At 42.1% G+C, this 21,339-nt stretch overlaps 1 protein-coding gene across 6 annotated transcripts in view; it reads right to left on the bottom strand.

The window, feature by feature from the left end:
- Positions 1–21,339, bottom strand: part of ATP8A2 (ATPase phospholipid transporting 8A2) — a 318,328-nt gene that overhangs the window by 7,890 nt on the left and 289,099 nt on the right. For all 6 annotated transcript variants that reach the window (XM_027652089.1, XM_027652079.1, XM_027652098.1 and 3 more), the window contains one exon: positions 7,538–7,629. In XM_027652089.1, the coding sequence (XP_027507890.1) occupies positions 7,538–7,629 (92 nt within the window). The remainder of the gene's footprint in view (positions 1–7,537; positions 7,630–21,339) is intronic.

Genomic DNA, 21,339 nt, shown 5'->3' with positions numbered 1-21,339 from the left:
TGAATGAAAAACTATAGCAAAGTACAACAGACTTTGTGATGCCAAGGAAACGTGGTTTTCAGGTGTAAATGGGTAATTATAAAGGATAAGAAGGGCAGATTTGCATAGTTACAGAAACAAAGAAATAGGAAAGTCACAGGCTACACCTAACCAGATAATGCTTGGTAGTAGAAAAGCAGGCAAGACTTGGGAGAATCCAAGAATTAAACCATGGCTAACTCTCCATGGGCAACACTCCATCTCCCCTGAGGAGCTCTAGAAGCAGGAGCTTGAGAATTCTCAAATCCTGCCTGAGATTTATCCCAGGCTAAACCCCACATAATCAGATAAGGACACATCCCAGTTACTACCCAGAGACCTATCAAATGCCTTTCAGAAGTCCTCCCTTAATTCTCCCCCCTACACCAGGTACTGAGGTAAGGCTGGAGCACAACAAAGAGAGTCTGTGTGACAGAAAGGTACACAGGGCTGAACACCCTCTTAAGACAGGAGGGATATGAGGCTCCCAAGAAGCTTGCTGCTATAGACTAGACTTGCTCCCCATGGGCCTGAATGCACCCTTCTTTGAAGCAGGTGACCAATGCTGGTAGCCAGAAGCAGCCCAGAAGACCAGAAATTAACTGTATCCTGTGAGGCTTGTTAAATCTTCACCTTAACAACCAAGCTGGGACCATGTGACTCAAGCAAAGATGCTCAAGCAGTCCTAGATCTTTTCTCTGGCTGATGCCTGTACAGGGAGGGTGGTCAGCAACTGCTGTACAGTAGTAAGCTGCTGAGAAGAGAATCCTGCAACACTACGATTGACCAGTAGATAACGTGTAGGGTTTTCCCTTCTCTCACAGAATGCAGGTAAATGTCCCCTCTGAAGCCACTGGGATTCCACTGTAGATTCAAGCTCTTAAGGCAGAGGGCACAATCCCTTAGCAGGAGAGGTTAGCTGACCTGAATCACAAGTACAGCAGGAAATCTTTGCCACTAAGTGGAGGGGATTCAAACAGAAATACATCACTCTAGTCACATCTTCCTCTTGGAGTGATTGCAGGACAGCATGAACCCTGATTTGATTACATGATTGATCATCCCAGTGTCCCATTTTATTTTCCCTGAGCAATTCTATGCCAATATACATACCCCTACAGAGGCACAGGTTGGTTTTTCCTGCCTCTAGTTGAAGGTTCACGAAATGTAAACAGTCTTTTGGAAAAAAGTACGTCCATGCTGGATCATTGCAAAGGAAATACTAGTTATAAAAGAGGCTTTCATTTAAAAAGGGGTAGATTGACACTTAAACAAATACCTCCAGTGGGTTTCTTCCATGTTAAGGGCCAGCATCCTGTTAGCTGTTTTGGCTAAATTCTCAGTGGTAAGTCAACTTAGTCAAAGACTGTAAGCTTAAGCCCTAAAGACTGAAGCCCACGCCCCATAACCTGATATTTGCATTGAGATGGCTTTCCTGTATTTACTTATCCAGTAAGATCATCCAGCACAGTGAAGTCTTCCATTGCCGTGACTACTGCAAATACAGCACTGACCACACAAGTGCGTGAAGACCTTCAGGCCCAGGTATCTTCCTGCCTATTTCCTGTGCTAGCAGAGGCATGTAAACAGCTAGGCACCCCAATCACTCCACAATGCCAATGCAAAAGGCAGTCAAAGAAACAGGTTCACCACTCTCACATCAGTAGAAAACACCTTAACATGACAAAAAAATTTCAGGCTACAATCAGTGGTTAAAAGTACCAGGGGTATCCTTACATCTTCATGTTCTTCACCCATCCTGAAATACCAGCAACGAGAGTTTTGTGTGTACGTCATGGGAAAGACTGTGACCCTTGCACATCACCTACTTAGTTGAAGCTCAAATTTGGCAGTTCATTTAAAACTTTTCTGTAGATCTCCATACAGGAAGATGAGTTCATATTACATTTTTCTATTCACATTACAATTAAAATTGAACTTCAAGCTGTGTAGGCAGCTTACTGTGCCTTGTGGAATCAAAATGCACACATTTTGATTCCACATCCACACTCCCCAAGCAGCTCTACATTTCCACTATTTTTAGACCCCATCCAAAAACAATGAAAGTTTCCATCTGTCAGTTACTAGGGAACCTTCCGGAAGTTTGAACTTTTCCCCCAACTCTAGTTTTAAAACCACACCTATAAGCCTGCCCTGGGAACAATGCCCTCATTGTTCAGCTGTCCTGCAGTAGCCCAAGGAAGGAGCACATTTCTTTGGGGCTTTCTGGGCACAACCCACTCATGGCTGTCACAGGAGGAAGGATCTTTGTACTCAGAGACTTTCTATTAATGGAGAAAAGGCACACTTTTGAACATCTATCAATGGGGCTCACTTGTTAAGAGGAGATACACATTCTCACCAAATCTAAGGTTTCATTAGTACCAGATATTATCAGACAACCTACTCAATTTTGAAAGCATCCTGTTGGGTTTTCTTAAAGCTTCGATATTCTATTAGTAGATCAGAATCTAGTCTCCCATTAGGTTTCTAATTTAACACACTCTTTTTCTGTTTACTGCAATGGCTATTCTGGTCTGTGTGATGCTGGACTACAGCAACCATCTCCATGCATGTGCCTTGAACACAGACAGCAACTTGTGGAAGCTCAACATACTCATATATATGAGCATATTCATGTGCAACAACTTCCAAGACCAGGACCAAGAAAGGGTCCAGGGTGGTCTTTTTATTCCAGAAAATCTCTCCACAGAAGGACTGCCTACAGGTCTAGTCGCTTCAGGGATTTATTTTTGAGGCCTTCTACTACTTGCACTCTCCTCTGATACACTCAAAGTGTCTGTCTCAGGATTTCTTTAGGCCAGCTGGTAAAAGGGCAATTTTCACTGGCAGCCCATTAGAACCTTTGCCTGCTGCAGCAGTTCACTATTTCATACGTGCTGTGGTATTATGGTTTAGTATAGTCCAAAGTAGAAAAATGCCCCCTTTTGTTTGCCTTTGGAGAAAAATGCCCAAATTCAAATCCACTATAATTTTTAAGCGGTTGGTGAGGATGGGAGGGACTTAAAAAAAACCCAAAAAAAACAACAAACAACCAAACCCTCTTTTAGTAAATGTTGCTTCTTAGGTAGCAAAAATCTCTCAGACATAAGAAAAATCAACTTTAGGGTATTAATTGACCAGCCAAATCTCTCTCAGGTCAAATGTCTGGTTCTGCACAGTTTTTAAGGATATTTGCTATGATGTCACAGTTCACTTTTATCAGTTAAACAGTGAATGCTAACTCAGCTTTGACTTCTCCAGCAACCCACTTCCACTTAACCTGGGAAAGAGAGAGCTGCTTAAAATCTTGAACAGTGACTAATGCTTTCAGAAATCGTTAATTTCTCTCCTGATAAACTGTGCCTGTGTTTTCTAAAGGACTGAAGAGTGATTCCTGACAAATGACCCCATCTCTTTCATCCCAGATACTAACCCACTGATATTTGCATGTAGAAAATAGAGTCAGATGCCACAGGATCAAATCTAAACTGATTATTCCTACTTCTTTTTCTTAAGTTGATTTTAGAAGATTGAAACTCCACTTAACATCAAACATGTAGCTTGGAAAAAATAAAGAATTCAGATTATATTTCAAACACATGCAAGATAAGAGGAAAAGGAGTCTAAAAACATCTCAAGTAGCTACCCCTTTGTTTTTCAAATCAAAAGGCACCAGCAGAAAAGTGAGAGGAAGAAGGTGTCTGCTAGTGGTGAATAAATAGTGGGATTAGAGCCCTCAGCATGAACATATTATTATTATTTATTATTTGTCAGCTCCCATACTGTGAAATGAACCTCAGATGACAGGTGCTTTTTCTCCATTGATTACTAAGGTGCAAACCATATGCTCTGTGTTCAGATTTTCTCTATGCAATCACCATATTCTGTCAAAGGAAGAGGGATTTTCTTTGCTAGCACAGGAAATCTGGGCCAAGTGCAGTAATCCTCATTCAGGCACGGCTATTGGCATTTTAGGGGGAGTTCTGCCAAAGCTGTGCTTTAATGGGAGTGGAATTCAGATCTATTTTTAAAGAGCATGCTGAGACAAAAGATAACTAACACTGCCAGGGATATTACAGGAGGGAAACTGCACTAGAGAGATGTTGTGGGACTTTCCTTATAGATAGACAAGTCTGAAGGCACCTGAGCAAGAGGGGAACATTGCTTCTCCTGTCCTGCTAGTGAGGCTCTGGAGGCACAGGTGATACAGGTCAGTCACACAGAAGGAAAGGGGAGGTCAGAGGCATCTTCTGAATCTACAGAGCTTCTCTAAAGGAGGTGCTACTTTCAAAAAGTCATGGCAAAAAAAAGACATAGGTTTGAATGGAGACCAAGAGAAAACTTCGTTGCCAGCAAATCCCCTGAGGGAGAGCTTTTGCAAGTCATTCTTGCTCATTCCCCCAAGTGTGAACCCCACAGCAAGCTAAAGGGAAGGGTCCAAAGACACATCTGGGAGGAGCCTGGTAACATTTCCTGCTCAGTCTTAAGAGGTTTCAGAAAGCAGATGGCATCAGGGAATTCCCAATTTCACCAGACACCTTTGCCAGGAGACAGACCAAGCCTGCGTACCAGCATTGTCATTGCTGCCTACGTGATTTCACTAAGATGGTTTTATGTTAGTACATGAGCTTGACAACCGCATAAAACTCTTCCACTAAAGTCTCATGACAATGCCATCCAAATGGGAGCTTCACTTTTTTTTCTTTTTTTTTTTTTTTTTAAAGTAAACTTCCCAGACATTACACTGGTACGAAGAAACCACATAATTTTTGATAGTACAAGCTAGTAGACAGATTTCTTTTATGCTTCTGACAGCTCTACACAATTCAGGAACACACAAAACAAAGTCAGAGCAAGAAAAACAGCCATGAAGGTTTTACTTTAAGGGCATACCCTTCCAGGGGTTACTAAACTGGGCCTACTCTCCAAAGCAGCCACTCTGAGACAGTCTCTTTAGGGAGGGAAGGATTTAAGAGACTAATCCTGGCTGCCACTCCTGTACAGCACTGACATGGCACTGTCTGTGTGGTTCTGCTACCCACTTTGGGGGCCGGATCCACAAGAGCCTGGTGCCATATGAGAGCACCCCAGCCACAAATCATGCCTGAAAGTCTTGTGCTGTGCTAGTGCTTCTGTAGAGGGGCTGACTTACCAATAGAGAGCTAATGAAACATGCAGAATGAGCTTCTGCCTTTCTCACAGGGCTGTGCAGACTTAACTCAGTCAGCTCTTTCCTCCCACCACAGACCACTAGTAGTAGCCTGGAAACTCTCCATGAGATTTTTCTCCTTTCCATGTGATTGGAAACAAAGCTATTTAGGTATTGCTTCATCTCAAAACATTTGGTAGTGGTTGTTGTCAAAAATAAAGTGATTCTCAAACTAGTACTGCATCTTTGCAATCTGTGCTAGGGGAAATTTAATCCCATTTTCATTCCTTTTTGGGACTAAGGCAATTCATTTGCTTAAGCCCTCATCAGCGCTAACTAAACTAACCATTTTCCTGCTTTATATGCAAGTGACAGATTCAGAGTGGAAGTCACACAAGCAATTTTTGGTCTTCACAGGCTGGTAACTTATGGCCTGGTAGAAACATGAACAATTCAAGACTTCAAACACAGCGCTTGTAGCGTGATTTAAGATACTGGCCTGGCATGTCAAGGCTACTGCCCCATTCATCAACTCTTTGCTTTGAAGATTTCTAGCATTTAGTAAACAGTTTAGGGTTGTGAAAACAGCACGTGTTCACTGGATTTCACATGGCCTTGTACATATAGCAGCTATGCAACACTGGAAAATAATATTTGACAAGAGATGACAGAAGTCATGGATACACCACAAAAAGCATCTTTCAGTCCCAACAGTTTCAAAATCAAAATTTATGTTCATGTGAAAAACAGACTGCTGATTGTAACCTGTCGTGACTGGTCTGACTCATTAGGCACTTAATCATTTGCATTTATAGGGAAGTTGGTTATCCAAACTAGGATTTATTTTGATCTCATTTTTCTTTCCCAACAGCTATTTACCTACTAATAACCTGATGATGTGTTCTATGAGACTAAAAGCACATATTAAGTCTGACTAGTCACCTCTGGTGTATCTCTCTTCTGTACCTTGTTAAGGCTTTACAGCAGATTACTTTCACAGCAATTTCTTTAAGCATTTTACAGATTTCTTCTGCCAACCATAGCTTTTGGAATCTTCTCAAAGAGCATGTTTGCATGTCCAAAGCTGTGTTGCTACCAGCATTCCCGGCTGCTTGACACAAAGGATTAAATACTGGCAGAAACATATGGTCCACAGGACTGCTCTGCACACCAGCCTCTCTTCCCAGGAGCAATGGGATTGATTGCTGAGGACCCTATATCCCTTTAAAGTGATGGCCGTGCAACAGATCTATGAAGGACAAAGATGATCAGATCCATCACTGTTCCACCCCTTCTAGTCAAACTCCCTGTGGAAAACAGGAATATCTCAGGTATTTGGGTTTTCAAATCCCAGCCCTGCCTCCATGACCTGAACCATAACAGTTCTGCTACAGAAGATGACACAGCTAGCAATGAGATTTGATTTCAGTGATTCTTTAGTCAGAGGTGTCACTTCTCACTGCAATGGCAATATGAACCTCAAATCCTGAGTGGCTGCCCCTTGCCCTGTGCGCTGCAGTACTGCACACTGGGGGGTTGTTTTCTTTAGTAAGATGAGCATACTTTGACCACTAGTTTAACCACAAGAGAGACTGCATTTTACCAATACAAGGGGCTGACTGGACTCCCTAGTCCCCCAAGACAGCATGGTCCTTCAGTGTATCTGGCCTACAGAGCTGTTAACAATGATTTTTAATACTGTGGAAGCCCTTCTAACACTGACAAAAACCCATCAGGTCCAGCAGATACAAGACCTATTCCTCTAGGAAGATGAATAAATGGATGACCTGTACACCATCTAGGAAGATGAATAAATGCAATTTATTCGAAACAGCAGCAGTAGTGAGATGTGATGTTACTACTCTTCCCCCAGCAGTGGCCAAAGAGGGAGAGGAGAGAGGCAGCTCTGCAGGCCACGGCTTTCCTCATCAGCAACACGCAGAATCCCAAGTGGCATTACTGAAACATGGTTGTATTCTCAGCTAACCACAGATAATATGATTTCTCATACAGAAACCACTTCTATCTAAGCTAGGCTCTATCACAGCATTTATTTTATGCAGAGTTTTTGATTTTTTACAGTATCCTTAAGACTATCAGCATTCTACCTTTAGAGAACCTGCTTACTGGGGTTTTGTCATTTGGGCCTGTTGATTGGTTCCTGGGGAATTAACCACATTTGAGCTCCACTTGCCTATGGCCAAATACACTAATTCCACTTCCAAATGTATGTGTCTTGCTTGGCAGCTCAGCCTCTGTGCTAGATTATCTCTACCTACAATTTAATTAAAAAATAATCACCCTTTGCTTCACTCATCTGGGACTGACTGCTGTGAAACACACACGCATACATGATCCGCTACTTACGTGATATACTTTGCTGGACAGAATGAGCACGGAAAAGGCTCGGAGGAGTTTTCCTGCCAAGCCTTTTTAACAAATGATCACGTTCGTTCACGCTAAGGGAGAGAGGGAAAAAAAAGAAAAAATACGAGTGAGTAACTAGATAATTTCAAGGTAAAAGCTGTATTTAAAGTACTTGGCAGTTTTGACTTTGTCAATATTTGAGATGGTTGTAGTACAAAAAAGAATTTCCCCTTTTTTTGTTTAAACTGCACATTAGCAAGAGAACTGTCTAATGATGGAAACTCATCCTTTCTAAGGACACTTTGTATAACCCTACTTTTAGTCAGTCCATCTCTAATATTACCGTTATTGTAATTTCTGAATGCTTGATGCCTCTAAATTATTACAAACCATGTTAGAAGTCTGATCAAGTAATACAGAACATTAAAAAGAAGATTTCTCTTTAGTATTATATACATTAATCACAGTACCCACAAATGGCCTTAGAGAGAAGGAGCAAAGCATTGAAGCTTAGCACAAGGTAGAAGGCTTCTATCACACCTGCAAAACGACCTGAAGCAACAAAAGGTGGGAACCATAGTTAGGTTTAGTTTAGGAGATATTCTATCTCCTAAAGAACATTCTCATTTTCCTCATACGAGAAAGAAAAATTTCTATCCTTTTTCAAAAAAAACCACAAAACTTTGTTTTTCACAGTTCCTGTGAAAGGCCTGAAAAAATTATTGCTGAATTTACAAAAAGTAAAAATACAAACTTGAGGTGAAAAATACAGTATGCTTACACTAGGTTTAACACACATACACAAATCATTAGAGATGCTCTCCACTCTGATTTTTATTAAAAACACAACATTCATTTAATCAAGAATTTTATGCCCAGAATTAACGAATGATGACTAAGATCCTGACCTTTCAAAGCATTTAATTATGTATACAAGTCCCATTAAGTTTCATGAGGTTTTAAAATAACGTTATCAAATCTCACTGCACTGGAGCATCAAATAACTTCAACATCAGATTATTTTCAGAAAGATATTACAGTCTATTTTAGTTCAAAGTTCTCCACAATTGGGCTGTTTTTAACATTTCACCCTTGTTCCTAACACCGAGATGGAGCTAGTGCATAGAAGGAATCTACTTGCTGGAGCAGCTCCTTGCAGTGTCTTTATCCCATTTGCACCACATTAACACTGTGTCTCCATTTTCACAGTCTGCTTTTTCTTTCACATCTTTATTCACAAGCAGTAATTCCACTAGTTATGCTGAAAACATGGATACACACCTGAATGCCAATGCATTACAAACTCACATGCATTTGGTACATGAAATGGAAATCCCAGCAAGCACAGCTGCTGCCGTCAACAAGCTTACAACAGATTTAAACAAACACCTCCCTTTCACTGAAGCAGTTTGTTATCTTCAAACAAGAAAGTAACTGAAGAATCTCTGAGATGTCTATAATATGTAATCCAGCCATGCAGGCTTATATTCCACTTAATAGTCCATTAAGGTAACAGCCAGGCTCAGTCCTCTGTTCAGTGCATAATGAGATGTCTACAAAAGAAAGGGAGGAATCCTTCTCTTTTTCCTGGGGTCTCTAAGCTCACACACCTGAACTGGAAGCTTGTAGAGCCTATGGACTCCTCCTTTAAAATGTTTACAAACTGCCAAGTGTTTTCAGACACTTGGTCTCTTCCCCACTCCTTCCCTTGGCACCACAGAATCACACCTGCAACAGATACGCCAGGTTGCTTTCTCTGCCTGCAGTCAGTAGTACTCCCTCAATATAAAACAGAAGTTGATAAAAGATTTGGAAGCAAAAGTAAAGATTCCAACTGAGTTTGTCAAACAATCTCTAAGAAGATCATGAGATCTGCATGTGTTCAAAAAAGAGAGGGTCACAGGTTTCCATAAAAACCAGGGTTACCACATGAAAGCTTCTAAAATCTTGGAAGACCCAACTGCTTAAAAAACCAAAGACTGGTTGTTGTCTGTAAAAAAAATCAAGTACATACAGAAAGAAATTTCTAACTGCTCCAAGCAGGCAGCATAATAGAAAGCACGTACTACAAAGAAAGCACGTACTACACCAGGTAAGGGCGATGCAATGGAAGGCATGAAGCAAGACACGAGACTTCCCTAACCTTTAACAGCTTGCTCACAAAGTTGCCAGCCTGCAGAGCCAATCACTACCAGTGCACATGCAAATTAGCGATGCTGTATTGTACAACCCCCTGCTGATTGTAGAGGACTGCTGGGTAACCTGTTGGTGTAGTGAAACACTGCCTGAACCAACTGCTGTCCTGTGAATGACGGAAGTGGAACACTTGTTCACCTTCTGCAGGTGAAGAATACGCAAGAAGAGTCTTTCCCATCTCAGTGGGAGAACTGGAGGGCAATTTAAAGAAGGAAATTTAAATAGATCAAAAATATTTATTTTAAGGGACAAATAAGCAATATTTGCCACAAAATTCTTACACTGAGAATGGAATTAATCATAGCAGCAAAAAGCATGAGGAACAAATTCTTCATCTGTCTGTCTACCACACAGCAACAGATGAAGTGCAGGCCAGTAATGCTTAGCTCCTCAGGCTTCTCCATGAAATGTGTGGAGGAAAGTGTGTTGTCAAGGGACTTCTGAACAGGAACCACACATTGCAGCTTTAAGAAAGCCAAAGTTACACTATCTTTGATATTGCTAATTATAATCAACAATTTCAAAACTGAAGTCACATCTGATTTTCCCATTTGGGAAGTTATAGTGCATTATATCTATGCAGAGAAAGAAAAACTCATGAAGAATTAGAGCATTTGTGGCTTAAGTAGAAGGGATGACTAAACGGACTGCAAGTCAAGACCAGTCAAGTACTATAAAATAAGCTCTTAATACACAGAGGTTAATGCAACACAGCTCTCTGAAATGGATGAGTATTTGATTTATTAACAGATACTAGATCTCCCAATACAAACCCTGAAAGGAAAGTGAAGTGGCTTTCTTAAAGTGTTTGCACTCATACTGTCCCCACTTTCAGAAAAGGTTTTTGTCTGCTGCCAGCAGGTAACAAGTGAAGACCTCTCAGTCTCCCTCACACTTCGATGCAAAACTAATAACAACACTGGACTCACAGGCAACAGGTTAAGCCTTGTTCACAGAAATACTACTTGTTAACAATCCCAAGCATTAGCCATGATTTTCAATTTAATTCTGCTTTCCAGTGACTCAGAGTCAGTGCCTAAGCACCCCCACGGGGTCTAAGGATGGCATCTTAAGATGCCTTGAGGCAAAAGGATAAGAGATCATAAGATCATACTCTGAATACGGGATAGTTGTCTTCATATTCAGGACCTCAAAAATTGTGTCAGAATGGAAGAAATCACAAACCTGGACATTCTTATGGAAGGCAATAGTGAGATATGCTTTGGTTGGTGACCTCTGAGAGGGTAAGGGAGAGGCACCACCTATTTGTAATTATATGAAGGACAGAGGACACAGACAAAATGCTTTGAACTAAACAAACAGTAGATTAGAACAATAATTATTAAAATGTCCCAACTCTGAGGGTTACTATGAAAAAAATGATTACAAAAAAGTCAGTATGCAAGTCAGCTAAATCCAGATTCAGTTGCTATCAATAATGCAGAATACCTGGGGCCAGGAATACTTTTGCAATGGCTTCATAAGAGGGTTAAGACAACTTCTGCCTGCCTGGAAGTCTGTGCTAAAAACATCACACAAATTCATTAAGTGAACGACAAATCAAAAGGTAAACTAAAGGTAACACATTATTTCATAACAATGTTTTCAATTCCATGAATAAAATGACTCTTCCATCTTCCTAACTGAATAGCCCTAAGGTGTCAACAGAGACCTTCATTTAATCTTTGTGTTCTCTTCTTCTCATCCCTCACAAAAGCAAACAGCCCTTAAATCTCGGCAACAAACATCTGGCTTTACACATTCAAATGAGGTGCATCAAAACAAACAGAATAATTCAAAGCTGACCACAAGGTTCTGCTGTCTCATTTGCTGAAGTAATTAAAAAAAGATGAGCTTCACCACAAATTAGCTCAACTGAGCGCTAATTAGCGTTAATGAGGATTTGTAGTATTTGGTACAGCTTGACCCAGAATGTCCTCCTGAGTCCACTAATTGGCTGGTGAGAAAAGCAGGGATGACAAAACAGGGAGGGTTAAAGTGGATGCAGGTGTCTCTTAAAATTGAATCTTCCCTGAGAAAACACACACATAGTCCAGTTAAAAAAATACAAAACAAAAAATCAGAGCCCTCCTTCTCTTACAAGATCTGAACTTTTTGTTTGTGTTTTGTTACAATGTACTAGAGGAGACAGAGAATAGAAACACACCAAGTGTGCAAATAAACTTATTGCCATTGGTTTTAACTCACTGCCCCTCTTCAGTCAGATATACACATATGAAATGACTTCCTTTGTTTCTGCTTTTCCACTTTGTAGAAGGAAGAACTGATGTACTAACAAGGGCTGCTAGAGATGACACAACTAAAACGCACAAGCACACTTCTGCTACCCCCACCTCAAAAACATGCAAAGAACCTGTGGCAGAAGCACGGCTCTTCAGTGCAAGATACTCAGCATCCGTGGGTAAGCCCAGAGAACAAGAAAGCTGCAGCTGTTTTCCCTGTCATCTGGATAACTACGAAGCCCTCACTATACCGCCTGCATGTGCAGCATCACTGTTTCTTCTATCCTAAAGTGCTGCTGCAGCACATAGCAACAGGTAAATCATTGTACAGCTTGGTTTAAAATAGAAAATCCTTCAAGGCTGAGGTTGAAGTTTTGCCCTTAACTCCACAGCCATACTCCTGACGACATGCATTTTCAGAAAAAGCAGCAGATAAATCCCTGTTCAGCCTCTTTCCTTCCACTGCCACATACTCTGCCAAACACACTGTTGCCCTGGCTGGCCGGCATTCTCCTCCTATTGGAAGAAGCATCTTGCAATGCATTGTCCACGACTGCAACATCAGGGACGGGAGAGAATGAGGGAGGGGAGAAGAAGTTTTTGCAAAATATCCCATGTGGCCACACACATAGTAAAAGATTAGAAAGTTTCTATCCCTGCCATCTTTAGCTGTGGATTAGATTTTGAGGGGAAAAGAGGATATTCTTCTCTCCCTTTTAAAATTTTAGAATTAAAATATAATAATTCATTGCCTCCATACCAACAGTAACTTACACAAAAGTTTGCTGTTTCTTGTTGACATTTTTCAGTCACTGAAAAACACAACAAAATAAAATACACAGAGTGAGAAGAAAGGTCTGAAGCAGACTTCTCCAGCTTTGATCAATCCTAACTACCAAATCCTTTACAAGCAGATTGTTGATTTTCATTCTCTTGGCTCTCAAACTCCATTAAGTGTCTTCTGAAGAACAACTGGGGGTTCAAGCACTATGGCTTCTCCCCACCTATTACCTGGCAAAGAGGACTCACAGATCCCTCTCTGGCTGGTAGGACGTATCTGAGGATTTATTCACTACCTCAGGTATTCCTGAGGATTTATTCACAAGTTCCATCTCTCACCTTTAGTGAACTATTTAAAGGCTTACAGAATCAATCATGGTCCTGGCAGACAGAGAGCAAGTACCATACACCAGGAAGAGTCTGTGGCCACACCTTTGTAATTGGCCAGAGGAGACCTATTTTTCTTCTTCAGATACTCCCTTCTGGCTGAGGGTACTCCCCTAGAACAGCCGCAGGCCTCAGTTTAACTTGTTTTCTTTTAGTTTAGTCTCAAGTGCATTACTTGAATGTGCATGCAGGAACTGTTGAGAGTTATGCAGTGGACAGAGAAATAACTAACGTAGGCTTGGCATAAGAAGAATGTAAAAACAACATTAACGCAGACCAAGAATTCAAAATTAAATCATGAAAGCCATCTCAAATGCAAGTCACACTAATGTTGAGTGTTCGGCAAAACTCTGTGCTCAAACACCCAGAAAAACTCAAGGCAGGAAAAAAGGCCTGACTGGGTGAGTGAGCAAATACACCTCCATCCTCTGCGCTTCAGAGACATCACAGAGAGGAATCACCTTCCTACAGAACAGCACAAGGGGCAACTATGGGCATCTGCTGGTTTTCTGATCCACAAAGAGGAGATGTTATTTTTTGTTATCTAGCATTGGATTGCAGGAATGTTTTACTCTGAGGTCAGAGGAGGAGGTCTTTTTAATTTAAAAGGTAAACAGGCATTACTGATAATGAATTTGCAGTGTAATCAAAGGAAACCTCTGGAGCATTTCACAAGGAAGTGTCTGATGCATATAAACAGTAAAACAAAAATCAGCATTTTCTTTGTAGAGTCAGCGTCTACACACACTGGTCCTTAATCACTCTGGATCCAGATGAAATAGACCTATCAAACCGTCCTCCTTTTGCATTCTACTGTAAAAATTCAGCGAGCCATCAACAAAAAAACTCCGGCCCATGGCTAGGAGACCAAAGGGTCTCCAGCAAAAACCACAGAGAAATAAAGACAGAAGTGTTGCCTGTGCCACTTGTAGGTTGGGAGGTGCAAGAAGTAACCTGTCAGAAGTGATTCCTGCAGCAGACAGCCGTGTTTTAAGGAGTATCAAGTCCTTGCTGAGGGCTCAGCAACAGCCAGCTTTCCAGGGAAGCTGAGCCCTTATGCCTTGCCATAGTATAACACTTTCAGGCCTTGTTAGTGCAGCAGCTCCCCTCCAGCAGGCTTCCCAAGCACATGTGACAGCCACAGAAGAGAAACTCCCCTTCCCCAGACAGGAGGCAACTCTTTAGGGAACCCTCCTTCTTTATGAACTATATTTGACATTATCCAGCCAAATGTTTGCCTTTTAAGCATCAAATGTATCTGGACGTGTGGCCCTGCAAGGATGACTTGGAACATACTGAGAGCAGCCATTAGCAAGCTCTCCAGGCCTGCAACATGGAGTACTGAGCTCAGCCCAGGGGTGGTTGCAAGTTGTTTATCCTGCCTGGATGTGAAAAGGTTGAGTGTCAAACACCTTCAGCGACAGCTCCATGGATGTCCTTTGTGGTGATTGATGGCTAAAGCAGCCCCTGCCCTTACCAGTCAGTGGGAGAACCTGACAGTTCTCCCCACACCATATGACTTCCTTCAGCTCACTTAACATGTGGACCCCACAAACAGTGGAGCTGATCCAGCTGAGGAGCCAGGGAAAAGATGGGCCCATGTGATCACGGCTGGTAACTAGTGGTTTGCGAAATTATTAAGCCAGCCTTGCAGCCACATCAACAGAAACCCATGGATCCATGGCCGTCACCAATGCCCTGAAGAAACACTGTTGTTACAGCTTGTGATTTGGCTTGGCAGAATGCTGCTTCAGCCAAACAGCAGCTTTCCCATTGCACCCCAGAGGTCTGCATGAAGGAGCACCTGCAGCCAGAGGGCAGCAGCAGCAGCAGGCCCCACAGCAGGTGCACACAGGTCTAGCCCTGTTGCCACATCACCTTGTACCCATGGCAGAACCATCCTGCAACAGCAGAGGCCAAGGCATGTTGTGAGCTTCAGCCAGCCCCCATTTGCAGCACCCAGATAGTATACAGACTTCTAGAGCCAAATTCTCCACTCTAAGCCCACACAACCTTCTTCAACTTGTTTCTTAAAGAGGAATGGATAAAAGTAGGACAAAGCTTTTCCTTTTGGTGACAAGCAAGGGTGATTTACATTTTCTTTTGTCATTAACAATGTCCTAAGGCAGAAAAGCTAGATTCCTTTTTGACTCCTAGAATCAGTTGGACAGTCCATTTTACCCTTCATTTTTGAGACTTACTCCTAAACTTCTTTCGAAGACTACTACTTAGAACAGAAGGGCATATATTGGGTTTGCGTAGCAAGGTTTTGGCAGTTGGGGTCTACAGAGGTGGCTTCTGTGAGAAGCTGCCAGAAGCTTCCCCCGTGTCCTACAGAGTCAATGTCACTTAGCTCAAAGATGGAGGGTGAGTAACAGAGCAGCTCTGAGGGGAACCTGGTGTCCAGTCAGGGTGAACCCACAATAAGACCAAGCACATTTTAAAAATACCATCTAAAAAATTGGACACTAAACATCACATTCCTCTCTGAAATGCAACAACCCTAAGAAAATAATTGTGATATCTCTCTCCTTAAAGTACCTTCCATTTCTAAGCACTGCAAACACTATGCACGTGTTTATACATTTCCTTGGGACCAGGGGGCAAACACCCTTGTTAGCTGTCCCAAAGTCAACCAACTTAACACTGCCCAGTTTTGCCTTCAGCCTTTCCAAAATGTGGGAATTGACTCAATTTAAACATTTCAGAAGCAAAAAAGGCAAAGTGTGGCTTGCTGCTTTTCAGCTATCCTCCTTTTGGTATCAGTGCTGTTGACTTCTTGTCCCTAAGTGCTTCACTTTGCACTTACTCTACTGGGTGCTTGGTCATATCCCTTATAGATAAGGTGGCAATACAGTTGTAATTATAACATTCTTTTCCTACTCATTCATTTTTTCAGAAGTAGTCACCTTGGAGGTTGAAGTTTTCTGTGCTTGGTCTCTATGTATAGATTTTTTTTGGTCTGGGGTCTTTGCATGTGGTTTGTTTTTTGTTTTGTTTTGTTTTGTTTTTATTCCAAGTTTTCTGGATTTTCCATGTAAGTCCACTTACATACTCTCATTTAAGTTAAAGTTACTTCTGCCTTCCAAAACTCTGAACTCCTCTTATCAGCTTTTTTCTTCCTTTTCCTTAGAGATAAAATAAAAGGTTAAGAATAAAGCTTAAGAACAGCTCAAGGCAACAACAAAAAATGGTGAACTTTGAAAGTGTCGTGATACAATTTAGAGCACAGCCCGTGACATTTGGCTGATCTGAAAAAAAAAACAAGTTGCCTTTCTGTAAGCTTTTAAGTATTTTGTAATTGTCCACTAAATATTTAATACCTAATACAACTTGTGTTTTCTTGTTCTTGCTATGCATAACTTAGCACTTTATTCTTTACCGCAAATCAGAAGGGTGAATGCTGACTGTCCTGCCTCCCTTTCCAGACCATGTTAACCAGGAGAGGAGCCACGGTCCAGGCAGACTGCTGAAGCTATTAGGCTGGAACAGTTGTTATGGAGCAGTTCTCCTGCTGTGCAGCCTGGAGGGGAAGATTTCTTCTCTCCCCTGCGGAGATCCCCAGTGCCCAAGCCAGTAATTTAGGATTAGGCATCAGAGGGATTGGCCCCTTAATCAGTTTTAACTCTCATCTTGTTATGTTCTCTTTTTTCTAATCTTTCTTTTCAATTTACAGCTTCATTTTGGCCTTTGTGCTGATACTGTACCTCCATCAACTTTGACTTTGGTAGCAGATTTGATCACAGTTGTAAATCCTTCTCCAGGTCACCAGGTTTTAACCCTATTTGTGCAATGGATCTCCCTCAAGGTTACGTGATAGGTACAATGATGATGTGAAATAATTAATTGCACCGGGGAAGAGGCATGTCAGCTCCAACTGGTTTGCACTAGCAACCAGGCACTTGGGTCCCCAGTATCAGTGGGAACATGGTAATGTCCCCCCTTCAACACTCTGGCCAGATTCCGAAACCTCCTCTGTCCTCTGCCCCTTCCCAGCTCTGCCCCACAGCCTCCCCACAGTGGAATCAAACTTAGTGATTTCAAGTGCCTCACACACATGGGTGAGGCAGAAATGCCAGAAATTAATTGTACATGTTAAAACAAGGAAATAATGTGATGATGCCTTACTGATATGGGACAGGAGGGAGAGAGAAAGGGTCAAGTGTAAAATAAAACAAAATTATGCATTTTCCACCTACCATACACGAATGTTTACCATATGGAATCAAAGAATTTAAAAAAACCCCCACTGATACAGTTTTATGTGCTTTTTGCTAGTAAAAGGAGTCTAATATCTTTTTACTAGAAAAGCTGCAAGGAAAAATCATAAATATGCCAGTCACTTTCTTGTGTATGCTGGTGGAGAAATCTCACCTTTGCTTCCCAAAAATGGTGTGAAGAACATCTGGAAAAATTGATAAAAAGGATGCTGAAACCTCAAAACCCAAAATACACCTCTCTCTCTTGAACCTCGTTTTACGCTCAGCTGGCACTGGAAGGGCTGGATTCAGATCACAGTCGTGTGTATCCTGAGCAAATACACTGAAGTCAACACGTTCATGAAACAAGAATTCAGCTCCAAACATCCAATGCCATTTAACCATTTGAAAGCACCAGACTAAGTTTGATTCAAGTAAGATTCACTGTACCTGCTGATGTGAAGAGGCCTTACTGGCATGGTCTCCCATTTCAAGTAGATATAACTTGAAATGCATCAATAAAGAGACAAAGTGCTTTGAAATATAATGAGCCCAAGTCTCAGTCCTGTTGATCTTAATGAAAAAGCTTGCAGATTCCTCAGGAACCATGAGACCAGGTCCTCACCTTATTCATGTGTTTGTTAAAAGTTAAATCTGTTTTGCCGTTTCTGCTTCTGCTGGCACAAGGTTGAGGCCTCTGCTCCTCTCAGTTCTGTGCATGGCCACAAGCCTGAAACAGGTTCCCCATGTTCCCCTCTTGCTCTTCCCCATGGACCTGTGGAGCAGGGAAATCTCCAAGGGTACCTGTGTCAGAGCTCACCAATTATCCACTAGGTCATGCAGCTTCTGAAATGAGATAAGCATCTACCCTCACACACCAAATAAAACCCAGGCTAAGATAAATAAGACAACTTGCTCTCAGGGCCAGAGCTGGTCATGCACGTTTCACTAAAGCAACAGAGTTAGATTTGGTGAGAAGCACGTAAATGAAAGAGAATCTACACCAGTATGCCTCCTTGTTGAAGGCAGACAGTGGAGAGCCTGTGGGGAGCTCCTGTTTTAGGTGTACCAAAAAAACTTTTATGCAATGGAGGTAAAAGAGGCACCATAGCCATCCCCTGAGATCACCATCCCCAGCATCACCATCTGAGAGCAGCAAGAGGAAAGAGGCATACTGAAAAACGCTGCACAAACACACACTGCAGCGCTTCCTTACTGCTCATGGCTATACCTCACTAGGTCTGTAGTCGCTTCCTTTCACCTGTGTTGAAGACAAGACACTGCCTCCCAGAATTCCGAACCACTTGAAGAAATTCTTCCCAATACTTCAGTGATGTGGGTACTTTCCTGCAACACCCCATACAGGCCCTTCAGCTCCTTGTAAAGTAGATCATGAAAGCCACGTTCTTCTTCAGTATAATATAATCTTCTAATCCTGGCCACCAAGCAATTAATAACAGGACAGAAAAAACAACCAAAAAGCTACTTTCAAAGGGAGTTCTCTGGCAATTCTAAGACAGAGAAACCCTCTGAAACAGGAAATCTACTGCCGCAAAGAGGGTGCTGCACAGCTTTGCTCACTCTCCATTAGCTGGCCAGTGGAGCAATAAAGTGACAAGAGTTTCCAAAGTAAAGTTTGCTTTGGTGCCTAATCAGGCTTTACTCCACCTGAACTCCTGCTGACTTCAATGAGAGGTTAGATGGAGTGAAAAGTGAATGAGGACTTGAAGGTTTGGTCCTTTATGAGCCAAGATTTAAGTTGTAAACTTATTTAAAGACACAAGAATCTCTGCAGCTGAACTCAATGGCACTTTTGAACACAAACCTGTAGAAAACTTGTTTTTCTTTGTGCAAATCTCACATGTTAACATGATTAAATCTGCTGGGCAGGTGTCTTCTCATGTCCATGTTTGCTTTGGCACACAAGCTGCCCCTCTCACCTCTCCAAATTCATGAAAATTTAGTGTTAAAGCCTGCCTTTTGTTACATGAGCATGCCAGGGAGCCCCTCTGCCTTCCCACACCAAGGCTTGCTCATGTCACAGCTGGGCTGAAGTTCAGCCCAGCGCTGCCAGGTGCCCAGGCTGGGGAGGGCAAGTGTGGGTACTCATCTTCCATAGGCAGGCAAGCGTGGCATGGGATCCACCACCAGCTCCTTACTGTACAATCCCTCTGCTGCTTCTCAAGTTGTTTCTTGAGTTGCCAGTTTTCCAGCTTCTCTGATGAATCCCCTGCTCCTGGAATCATGTGACTGATCATCCCAGCTTCCATGAAAATTAGTTTTTAGCTATCCAGATGAGATATACAAAGGAATCAGAATATGACCCTTTACAGCTCAAAACTATACACTTGATATAATCTCCAAGCCACCACTGTAATGCTATTTGCAAGGGTTTTGGGACCCAGCTGTAGTGCTCAGAGTGCTGACACTCTGCCCTGCACAGACCGGACAGTCCCTCACCTACCATTTCCCTTGCTGTTTGCTCCCTGCCATTGGTACGGCAAAAATTTGCACCTGCTTTTTTAGATCAATACAAGCAAGTTCAATTTTAGAAACTGTTCAAAGGGGCTAAGATTCAAAAGCATGTAGCAAGCACTAGTGAAGACATTTTTTATTAGCCCAGAAAAATGTGTCTAGCAAGAACAGTTGGCAGGGTGAAGACCCTCTAAGACACAATATGCATATTTAGGTATCAAGTGGCACACGCAGCTCTCCCAGCACTCCTTTCCCAAGTGCAGAGATGACCCAGGTGTTATCTGCTCACATTTTATAGCAATTCAGTTGAGCCACAGCAAACTAATGGCATCCTGTTGTGCAAGTCTAGATGCTTTTTGGGCTTTGCAAATTGCTTTTTGTTCAGCAGATTAGTCCTGAACATTCAAATATTGCACCTCATTTTTTGTCTAAAAGCAATTAGCTCCCTAAATCCTTCTCTTATCTGTAATTGGGTGTGATTTTTTTTGTTGTTTGTTTGTGAAAAACACTGAACAAAAATAGTGTCTGCTATATGGGCCAGGAAAATAGACCCCGATGACAGCCAGTTTATCTTCCACAGCTGACTGAACAAACCAACAACTAATGGGTATGTTTTCAGGAACACTTCCAACCAAGAGCCGAGGTGACAGACAGACCCGTGGAGGTTTTACACAGCTCTACACTTTCCATTAGAAATGAGAAGACTCTCATTACTTTCCCTTCCTGCATAATGTCACATTGCCAGAAATATCCCAAGCGCAATGTGGCTATGGGCAGGAAGCATGTGCCTTAGAACACGTTTCCACAAGCTTCAAGGAATTTTTTAAAAAATAAAGAACATGAACCAGAGACTGTAACTGCAGAAAGTTCCAACTCCGTTTCTTTCCCACCCTCACCCTTCCCTTTGGACAAGCACACGATTTCTAGCAGGTGTGAAAGAGCCAGGAGACAAACAAAAGAGATAAAAGACAGAAAAACTCCGGAGAGCACTCGGGAGGCCACAACACAAGCACAGCACACCAGCTTCTAGCAGGCAGAGGCACTCTACCATTATCTAGTTCACAGATGGACCACCCAGAAAATCTGGGAGCAATTAGGAATGAGAACAAACAAATGCATGGAAAGAAGGGGGGAGGGAAAATGGGAAGGAGAGCCAGAAGGGATTCCTTACATCATCTCCATGCAAGCGTTTCGAGAATGAAGTGAAGCTATATGGAGGAGGAATGCAGATGAAAGAGTTTGCAGTGAGAATGCAATAAAGTAAAAGGCTATGAAAACATGCAGCGTATGAATGAATTACAACATGGCCATTAAATTTACAGAAAGTCAGGACAGTGTGTAAACAGAGAAGAAACCCATCAAGTTCTTGGAGACACAGACACGCACATATAAACAGATCAAATGCTAAGTGTCTCTTGCTGTTAACAGCATGTCAACCCGCCTTGCAACCCAGGGATCTATCAGGCAGAAAGCTGACTCACTCTCCTCTTCAGCTGTCAGTAACTGGCATTAAATACTGGCA

This window comes from Corapipo altera, unplaced genomic scaffold (assembly GCF_003945725.1).
Source record: "Corapipo altera isolate COAL_440 unplaced genomic scaffold, ASM394572v1 0, whole genome shotgun sequence".
Classification (NCBI taxonomy): domain Eukaryota; kingdom Metazoa; phylum Chordata; class Aves; order Passeriformes; family Pipridae; genus Corapipo; species Corapipo altera.
This window is presented reverse-complemented; position numbering and strand designations above follow the sequence as displayed.